At 37.4% G+C, this 10,435-nt stretch overlaps 1 protein-coding gene across 3 annotated transcripts; it reads right to left on the bottom strand.

Annotated features, from left to right (window-relative positions):
- LOC114296878 (uncharacterized) lies at nt 1–5,282 on the bottom strand. Of its 3 annotated transcripts, none has more exons than XM_028241205.2 (6): nt 5,000–5,282; nt 4,204–4,259; nt 3,183–3,249; nt 1,178–1,226; nt 619–663; nt 1–312 (listed from the first exon to the last, which is right to left on the bottom strand). In XM_028241205.2, the coding sequence occupies exons 1-6, from the start codon at nt 5,115–5,117 to the stop codon at nt 201–203; spliced, it is 447 nt and encodes a 148-aa protein (XP_028097006.2). In that variant the 5' UTR covers nt 5,118–5,282; the 3' UTR covers nt 1–200. The 3 variants fall into 3 exon arrangements, with proteins under 3 accessions (XP_028097006.2, XP_028097007.2, XP_028097008.2); XM_028241206.2 differs by having other exon boundaries at nt 1–263; XM_028241207.2 differs by having other exon boundaries at nt 4,204–4,272; nt 5,000–5,202.
- Between the last annotated feature and the right edge of the window lie 5,153 nt (nt 5,283–10,435).

The raw sequence follows: 10,435 nt of genomic DNA, 5'->3' as shown, positions 1-10,435 counted from the left end.
TTTGAGGATAATATTGGTATGGAACAAAATCCACACAACACCAATAGCCTTCTGCCTTCATATATTAGTATAGAGGTAATATCAACCACACCGAAACAATCATTAAAAAAATAATAAAGTAAACTAGCACATTACAGGTACAAAGAAATTTGAAGAAGTAATCTTTGTAACTGACAAAGTCAGTATCAAGAATATCACCATCATGGAAGACGGAGGAGCCTATTCACAGCCGAGTCCAAAGTATCTACGTTCTCAGAATTTTTCTTTACAAACATCAGGGAAGCAAATCCAATGGAACTGCAGAGTGAAAATCTTTGTATAGATGAAAGATTACATCAAATGCTACCAAGATTTTGAAGTTCTGATTCAAAATTCAGAATATTAGCTTGTCAAAACTTGACATAACACCAATGAACCACCAAAAAAGTTCTTTGGCCCTTGATGTCAATATGTGTAAGTGTTATTAATGTACGATTGAAAAAATTAAAAAAAAAAATGAAAAGGGAAAAAAAGAAGGATGTCAATCTCTCTGGTCTTGAACCTTAGAAATTTATCATACAAGAAAGGAGAAGGGAGAAGCAATATATATAAAGTAAGCTCAAGTAAAACCAAGGATACAGTTGTGTGGCTAGACTATCCATGCCTTTCATTACCTCATTTAACCTGCAAACAAGCAAATTCCACAAGAAAGCGTCAGTGCAAATGCAAGTTCCTTTATATGTAAAATGATAATATTTGATGCTATAATGAAGGCACTGAAGTTCAATCCCCAAGGAGTAGCAGCTCCCACATTTATATCTGAAGTTCCAGTTCTAGATTTGATTTAAGATCCCTGAAACTCTCGAGTCACCAACTGGCTGCTGCAAAATGACGCAGGCAACAACCAACCTTCCTCCCAATGAAATTTATCAAAATTTATTCCTTTTCTTTTCCTTTCATTTTGGCAGTACTTCAATTTTAAATTTTAACCAACTACTAAAAAGTTTGCCTTAGATATTGCCACAAAATGTATATTGTCACACAGTTATTGTCCAGCTCCAGTTTCCGTAACTTCCCATGTAAATGGCATTAGAACCAAGCAAAACATCCTTTCGGAACAGTAGTTCAAAATTGATCAAAACATGCTGAAAAGTTATCAGGATTTATCAAAATGGCAAGGTGAAATCAAATTATATACCTGAGACAGGAATTTATATAGCAATTCCCTTTTGTTGCTGCATCAAGTGCTGCAAAAGAAGAATAAAATTCAAATCAGAGGATCCAAAATATAGGTCAGCAACAATTGGGTTTAATAATAATTAAGGATGAAATATAAGAAAAGTGAGCCTCGTGTGTGTGTGTGTGTGTGTGTGTGTGAGAGAGAGAGAGAGAGAGAGAGAGAGAGAGAGAGAGAGAGAGAGAGAGAGAGAATAAGTCACAAGGAGAAACTAATGCAGAAATAAAACCTCAACCAAAAACTAACTGTTGTTTTGCAAGAGAGAGTCTACGGCCAGACACTACCAAATTAAAAAATGAATATATTCAATGTTGACAACTTTTCATTACATTGAGATGGTACCAAATATAATACAAAAACAAAAATTGAAGCCCTAAAGGAAATGCAGTCAGTAATATTGTGCATTCACTTATAATAAGACGAATGAAGTCTCACAAAACTACACTACAAGTATCGGCACCAATTCCTTCCAACCAAACTAGGGTGAAGCAACCATAACATGTTAATCACCCATAACCTTCCTAAACCACTACAGGAATTTAAATCCTAGACTTTTCTAGTGAGCTTCAACTTGTATTAGAGAACTGTTATGCTAAATAACTGCTTCAATTTGGCTAGTAGTATATTCTTTTGCATTCCTCTGTTCAACAAGAGAAAGCAGACAGAAAGATTGCAAAGAACTTAATTCCTCTTTGCAATAAATTTTCCCTTCTCTTCTCTTCTTGTGTCAGGCAACCTATGAGCACCTTAGAAGTCATAATCATACTGGATTGTAGACCGATGCCATGGAGGGAAATGACAATTATATGGATATCCTATATTTTTGTTGGAACAATCTTCTGTGTAAAATAAATAACTAGAAACAAATCAAATAAACAAAATAAATTACTTACAAAATTTATTTACTGAAACAACTTAAGAACACGAATGAGTGTGATACTCTATCCTTAAGACAGATTCGCCCCGCTCAGGTGCTTACGGAATAATGGCGTCCATCTCCCAGGATATAATGATCTTTCACAGATTGTATTAGCACTAAAAACAATCTGTTTCGGCGAAATAGAACCTGTGTTCTATACTCTCAGAATTTTGTCTAAAATTAATAATATGAAGAACATATATATACAGGAGAGCAAAAAGGAAGACAACAAGAGAATTTTTGGATTGAACAAACTGCCGGAAGAGGGTCTTAATTTTATAGGCAAATTGGTGTCTTTTCGGAAGACTTGAACAGGTGCAATTTTGAACTGAACAGGTGTATTTCAAACTGAACAAGTGCAGAATTCAAATTGAACAGATACAGAATTCAAATTTGTTCGAAACAGTTGAATTCAAATTTGGCGCAAAATTTGAATTAATTCCGTTCAGAAATTCAAATAATTTTTCCGTAAAAATTCAAATGAATTTTGTCCAAAAAATTAATGTTAGGACTAGACCCACAACCCACACCCGGCCTGGTGCCCATGTGGTGGTTTGAACCAAAGCCCACTTTGTCCATAACTCCTCCCTTCTACAAACTTGGGGTGCCCCTTGAGGCGCCCAACCCAAGTTTGTCCACCTAGAACTTATATACACACACAAGCTCTGTTAAAGTTTCAATGTGGGACAACTATTTTAAGGTAACCCACATTTGACTCTTTAATTTTCCCATTTCACGAACACAAAAACGACGTCAAGTTCCCATTTACTCAAAAATGGTTTTAACGAACCATTTGCATTGTGTGACTTGCTATGTGGCAAGGAACACATCACCTCTTTGGACCCACCTCAAAAGACGTGAGGGCCCCACTCAAATTTGGGCTTAAAGAAGGTCCAAAATAAGCCTTAAAAAAACCTTATAAAACCATAATTTCCAACAATTTTTAACACAAAAATTCAATTATTCTCAATTCTACCAAAACATTTAGAGTTTATTAAACACACAAATATATAAAGCACAATATCAATCACTATAATCACAATTTACCACATTCTTGAAGTCGGCCTGCAGCATCACTGAAGCATCGCATATGGTAAACTGAAGAGCTTGTTACCTGCAAAATATTACTTTGTGTCACCAGATAGACACAATCTTCAATCAAAAATCCAATTGCAACTCCATGGAAATTAAAAAATCCCAACTTCATACATATTTTGACCATGTTTATTTGATTTAACAGTTTATCAAACTGACACATATAATATATACACAATCTTTTAAATTCTTGTACAGCTTACTTCAGGCCTCTAGTCTAGCATCCAAATCCACTATCATCTACCACTTCAACAATGTCAAACAAACTGCATACATCAATTTTTCACTCAACAGTTTCCCCATACCAAATAAGGAAAAATGGTTCACTGTTTGAAACAGTTGAATTAAAATTTGGCGCAAAATTTGAATTAATTCCGTTCAAAAATTCAAATAATTTTCCCTTCAAATGAATTTTGTCCAAAAAATTAATATTAGGAATCGACCCACAGCCCACACCCGGCCTGGTGCCCGTGTGGTGGTTTGAGCCAAAGCCCACTTTGTCCATAATTCCTCCCTTCTACAACCTTGGGGTGCCCCTTGGGGCCCAACCCAAGTTTGTTCACCTAGAGCTTATATACACACACAAGCTCTGTTAAAGTTTCAGTGTGGGACAACTATTTTAAGGTAACCCACATTTGACTCTTTAATTTCCCATTTCACGAACTCAAAACCGACGTCAAGCTCCCATTCACTCAAAAATGGTTTTAACGAACCGTCTGTATCGTGTGACTTGCCATGTGGTAAGGAACACGTCACCTCTTTGGACCCACCTCAAAAAACATGTGGGCCCCACACTCAAATTTGGGCTCAAAGAAGGCCCAAAATAAGCCTTAAAAAACCCTTATAAAAACCATAATTTCCAACAATTTTTAACACAAAAATTCAATTACTCTCACTTTTACCAAAACATTTTGAGTTTATTAAACACATAAATATATAAAGCACAATATCAATCACTATAATCACAATTTACCACATTCTTGAAGTCGGCCTGCAGCATCGCATATGGTAAACTGAAGTGCTTGTTACCTGCGAAATATTACTTTGTGTCACCAGATAGACACAATCTTCAATCAAAAAATCCAATTGCAACTCCATGGAAATTCAAAAATCCCAACTTCGTACATACTTTGACCATGTTTATTTGATTTAATAGTTTATCAAACTGACACATATAATATATATACAATCTTTTAAATTCTCGTGCAGCTTACTTCAGGTCTCTAGTCTAGCATCCAAATCCACTATCATCTACCACTTCAACAATGTCAAACAAACTGCATACATCAAATTTTCACTCAACAGGTTCGCCATACCAAATAAGGAAAAATGGTTCACTGTAAAGTTGCAATAAAGATATCCACCATCAATTTTTGCTGGAAAATCGGTTCCTAACGAAAGAAACAGAACTCTTCCAAGAGCAAGTCCTCATTTTTAACCAAAACCAAATGCCCAATTTTCCATTTTATCCCTCTTCAAATGAACACAAAATCTGAGAATAAGAAACTAACAATTACACAAACTTGGATCAGAATGTATTCATAAACAATTGAATTATTCCCCCACCATCACAATCAAAATTTTCCCCTCTAAAGAAACAGAACAATTCGAATAGAAAAGGCCGCATTTTTATCCTTCTTCCAGTGAAGACATAATCTAATAATATGAAACTAGCAATTATAGAAACTTGGACAAGACATTTCATAAACAATTGCGGTGAATAACAGAGAAGTTGAAGAAGATTATACAAAATTGACTGACTGACTGACCTCGGAGAGAGCCAAGCGTAGGGAAGCGAAGAGAGAGGTGAAGCTGTCGGCGATCGCCACCGGGTCCCTCTCCAACGATGTCGATTTCGATACTCTCCTTCTGAGACAAGGGTTTCATTCGTCGCTTTCTCTGACTCCATCGTTTTCCGGCGATTTTCTCAATCAAAAGTTAATTAATCGACTCTCAAAACAAGGGGGAAATTATTGGAGGAGCTGCTGCTGATTTTTTCTCTAACTAGTGGCCGAGATTGGTGTGCAAATTCACAAAAAAAAAAAAAAAAAAAAAAAAAAAAAAAAAAAAAAAATACGTTAGGTTAAGTTTTGCGACTTAAAAATAATTTATTTTTTTATTTTTTTTATTTTTTTTTACATATTTTCGTAAAAAGACAATAAGTATATTTATTTAGGTCATTCCAAACAATCTTCAATGTGTTTGATTTGACTTTTCTGGATTAAGTTTTTTAAAAATTGAGTTTTTTAGTTTTCGTATTCTTTTATTTTTAGTGAATATTTTTTAAATTTTAAATATTTTATTTTATTTTTTTAAATGCACCTTAGTTAGATGTATCTAAAAAGTAAAAAATTTGTGAAAAAATATTTTAAAAAATTAATAAATACATAAAAATATAAAAAATGTACTAAATTTTTGTATTTTTTTTATATTTTTGGTATTTAGTGAATTTTTAAAAGATTTTTTTTTACAATTTTTTTACTTTTTAGACGAAGAAGATTGTACTAAATCTTTTTGGAAAGAAAAATTCATTAATAGCTTACCTAGTCTTTTTGCTCACAAAATTAGAGATGTTCTTAGTCAACCTACTGATGTTATTGAATATGATAATTTAACTTATGGTAATATAATTAGCACTATTTAAAAAGAAGGATTACAAAGGGACGGAAGCAAGGAATGAGGAAACAGCACTAAACTAAAATATTAATATTAATAGAATAAAACAGTTTAAATAAACATAAATAAAACAGTTTAAATAATGAGCAAGTTGTTGTTTCTGAGCTTTAATCCGATGAAATTGTATGTACTAGACTCTTTTAGTAGGTAAATGGGTTGATTTGAGAAAGGCAAGGCGACGAGCAGTATGTTTGACTAAGGTTTTATAGTGTTTAATGTAGTGTTTATGGTAAGGAATATAGGGAATTGACATGATGTGACTCACTATCCACCCTGTAAAAATTCTCGAGTAAGGAAATCAGGAATAGAATTTTGACAACCAAGTATATATTCAATTTTAAAATAAAAAATACTTAAAATAGATTGCCAACGAGCGAAAATTTGCTTGCTAGCAAGATTTTGAACATTTTTTTCTAAAACATATTTAGCAGATTTGCAATCAACACGAAGTAAAAAATTTTGATTTAAAATATCATCTTGAAATTTACTAATACATAAAACAGTAGATAAAATTTCTTATTTAATAGTACTATAATTCTTTTGTGCTTTATTCCAGACACCAGAATGATAACGAACAATTTGTTCAGATGACTGGGGAGTAATTTTCTGGAGAAGGATACCAACATAACCAATATCAGAGGCATCAATTTGAATAATTTTGAATGAATTCTCAGTAGAACTACCAAGACAAGGAAGAGACTTGGCATAGTGTTTAACTTGTTTAACAATATCAGTATGAGTAGAAGACCAAGGAGGAGGATTGTCATTTAACCTATCAAACAAGCGTTGACAAGTTTTCCTAAGGTCTTTGTAAAATTCAGCAATATAATTAAGTGATCCTAAAAAGCATTGTAATTGGGTTTTATCTAAAATTTCATCAGGAAACTTAGACGCAAACTCAATGGATCGACTAATAGGTAGAATAGTATTTTTGTGAATATCATATCCTAAAAATCGGACTTTGGTTTGAAATAATTTAATCTTAGGAGCAGAAATAAGTAGACCATGACTCTTAATAGTATAAAAGAATGCAGTAAGGTGTTTCCAGTGTTCATGAATGGATTTAGAGAAAATAAGTATATCATCAATGTAAACGATGGAAAAATGACTAAATGGATTAAAAATATCATTCATTATATGTTGAAATTCACTAGAAGCATTTTTTAATCCAAACGGCATGACATTCCATTCATAGTAACCAAAAGGTGTAGTGAATGCGGTTTTATATCTATCTTTAGGATGAATTTGTATTTGTCAAAAACTACTTTTTAAATCAAATTTACTAAAAATAACAGCTTGACTAAGTCTTTTGATTAAGTCTTTTTTATTAGGAATAGGATATCGAATCCATTCTAAAACTTTATTTAATGGTTTATAATTGATGACTAAGCGAGGGACACCTCGTTCTAATTCAGCATTTTTATTAACATAAAAAGCAGGATAAGATCATGGTGATTTACTAGGACAAATAATTCGATTTTTTTAATAGTTCATTGATTTCTTTTTTACACATTTCAACTAATTTATGATTCATTTTAAGAGGGTAATTTATAAATAAATTGGACCGAGCTGGGTAAACGGGTCGCGGTAAAAAGGGCCGAGTGAAAGGACCTTGCAGTTAGCTCGGTCCAATTGTACTTGGGGTTACCACGGTCGGTGTGGTGTAATTAGCTCGGTCATACCATTCTGAGCCGAGATGATTTGAGCTTTCCTCAGGACCTTGCTCTTGATTAGCTCGGTCCAAGCTTTCTATGGTTAGCTCGGTCTCGACGAACCAAACCGAGGTACAAGCAATGAAGTGAAGAATCGAGCTAGGTGGAGCTCAGTCATTTTTGCCGCTTTAGCATGGCTATGTTAGCTTGGTTGTTTTGTCATACTATCGAGGTAAAACCATCTCACTTGGTTTAAGCAGTGAGGGAGGTGTTGAAGGATAAGCATTATCTTTCAGAAGTGTGATTCCTAGGAGGACTCTACATGGAGGAATAAGAGTCTTACTAGGATTGTGCCACGCGGAACCTATAAAAGCTCACAACATCACTTGTGGAGAGGTAACACAACTTTGATTCTCGAATACACAGAGCTTTTGTCTATTTGTCTATTTTGCTGACTTAGGCATCGGAAAGGTATCCGGCACACACTCGCCGGCTAGCTCACGTTTGTGTTTTTAGGGAGTAAAGCGACGACGTTTGAAGGAGCGCAGACTTGGTCAACAAGATTATACGAGAAGAATTATTTCGTGCTCGTACAATTAGCACTGTCTGTGGGAAGTCCAGAAAGAACAAAACCTCTTGATCAAGTTTTTCCTCTCTAATTGGAAGCAATGGCGCATAACGAAGTTTTGCCACAATCCGCTATCGACGGACAAACCCCTGAGGGGGGTGGGAGGCGCGAAGGTTTTCCTGCTATCCCTCCCATGGCGGATTTAGAACCCTAGCGACAGAACCCCCGGAGGGATGTAAGGGGGAGGCGGGCTAGCAGCCCCCGTCACTCTCAAAGTCCTAAAAGACAGAGGCGGAGGATCGACCCTCAAGTTCTGGAAGATCGTGTGAAGGAGCAGGACGAGTTGATAAGGAAGATAGTGGCAGACATGGAGTCAATGAAGCGCCAGATGAAAGGAAAATGGGTGGCGACAGGAGAGGGGCGCAAAAGCAACACGCCCCCTCGCCACTCGAAAGATCGTGGTAGGCATACCACACCATCGCAAACAGAGAGTAGGAGCCTAAGAACAGGCGACACTCAGTCAAGAACTCCCAGGACCCGTTACTCTAGGTCTGAGAGAACGAGAACTGAGAGGTCATATACTGAGGGAAGCACTTATCGGCCCTCGAGCACGCACCAGACGTCATCCAGGCAGACGGAGTTGCCTAGATCATCCGATTTGCAAACCGTTCTAGAAGAAAGGGCATGATGGAAGGAAGATACCAGGGCGCGCGACCCGCGCAGTGTTTCAGCCCTTCAGCGGTTGGCTTCTCGGACGCATGGGAGCGTCGAGGTAGGAATGCCAATATCGCACCTTGTTTACAAACCAACAGACAAAGCATTAGCAAGACTGCAGACCTCGCCGTTCGTTCCGGCAATTGAGAACGCACCACTACCTTCGGGCTTTCACCAGCCCAAATTCACCACTTATGAGGGGAAGACGGACCCTTACATGCACTTTCGCCACTTTCGCCAGGTTATGGCAATATACCGGCGAAACGAAGCTTTAATGTGCATCATGTTTCTGTCCAGCCTAGGCGACCTGGGTCTAACTTGGTTCAAAAGGCTACCAGAAGCAGCATCGCCTCCTGAGCACAATTGGCAGAGGCGTTCGTGACAAGGTTTAGAACGAACACCAAGACACTAATGGAGATCGATCAGCTACTCTCCATTGATATGGGCGACAAAGAAACATTGAGGTCCTATAACAGTCGCTACTGGGAAACTTTCAACCAGATAGGAGATTGTCCTACAAACCTTGCCATCGCACAATACAAACGGGGCTTGCCAGTCGGCAACAAATTAAGGGATTCAATCACTATGACCCCTCCCCTTACGATAGAGGCCTTAATGGAGAGAGTGCACCAACATATTCGTGTGGAAGAGGACGGCGCCCGTGCTAAGGCAAAATCTAGTACAACAGCAATACCAGATAAAAAGACTTCGGCAAAAGTCAACACGGTAGAACAACCAAGCAGGATTGGGAGAGGTAGACGGGCCAATAAAGAGGATCCAGACAAAAGGTGGCTAAGAATTTGCACTGTCATTACCACGGTGTTCAAAAAACCAATTTACCAGATTCTCAGTGAGATACGCGATGAACCTTTTGTCAGATGGCCAGCTAAGTTGGGAGAAGCAAAGAAGGACTATGACGAAAGGTCCCGGTGCACCTTCCATAATGAAAATATAGCGATCCCGGGTTTACCCTTGTTATACCGTGATCCGGACATGTGTCCGTGGATGTTGGTAGTTGTTTATTATTGTGTTTACATCCTTTTACTTCGTATTTGAGTTATAGGATGTGTTGGGCGGTTTTGTTACAGGTTGGTTGAGTTTAGAAACCAAAACTAGTTGCCCAGATTTTTGGCCTGTCCGCTCGAGCGGAGGTGTTGGCGCTCGAGCGGGGAATACATCCATCCAGTATCTTGTTGTGCAGTGTTGTGAGCTCGAGCGTAGGGTTGGGAGCTCGAGCGGAGGCCTGGCTCTGCAAAAATGCTGAGCGAGTGCATTCTACGCTCGAGCGGGAGGTTGGCCGCTCGAGCGGAAGTCTGTGAGTGGCCGCTCGAGCGGGGTGTTTTACGCTCGAGCGGAAGACTGGGTTTAAATCCCGAAATTGTGACTTTTCAAATCACTTTTTACTTTCTCTTCTCTCTCTTACTTTTCCAAAATCACCATTGTTGAGCCTCTCACTCTAGACTCTACCTTCTCTCTAGGTTTTGATCTAGTAGGAGTGATTTACTCACCTTTGGCCTTTACAAAAAAGTTGTTGATCGTCGAGGGCTTCATTTTAATCTGAAAATCTCGGGTTTTGGAGCACGTTGGGTTTTGTC

The sequence above is a fragment of the Camellia sinensis genome, chromosome 13 (genome assembly GCF_055761805.1).
Source record: "Camellia sinensis isolate YWXY chromosome 13, ASM5576180v1, whole genome shotgun sequence".
Classification (NCBI taxonomy): domain Eukaryota; kingdom Viridiplantae; phylum Streptophyta; class Magnoliopsida; order Ericales; family Theaceae; genus Camellia; species Camellia sinensis.
This window is presented reverse-complemented; position numbering and strand designations above follow the sequence as displayed.

Coding starts and splice junctions, on each gene's coding strand:
- LOC114296878 (XM_028241205.2), bottom strand. CDS start 5,117: ATGAAACCCTTGTCTCAGAAGGAGAGTATCGAAATCGACATCGTTGGA. Junction 1,227..3,182: donor AGGCCGACTTCAAGAATGTG/GTAAATTGTGAT, acceptor CTTCTTTTGCAG/CACTTGATGCAGCAACAAAA. Junction 313..618: donor GATAGTCTAGCCACACAACT/GTATCCTTGGTT, acceptor ATCTATACAAAG/ATTTTCACTCTGCAGTTCCA.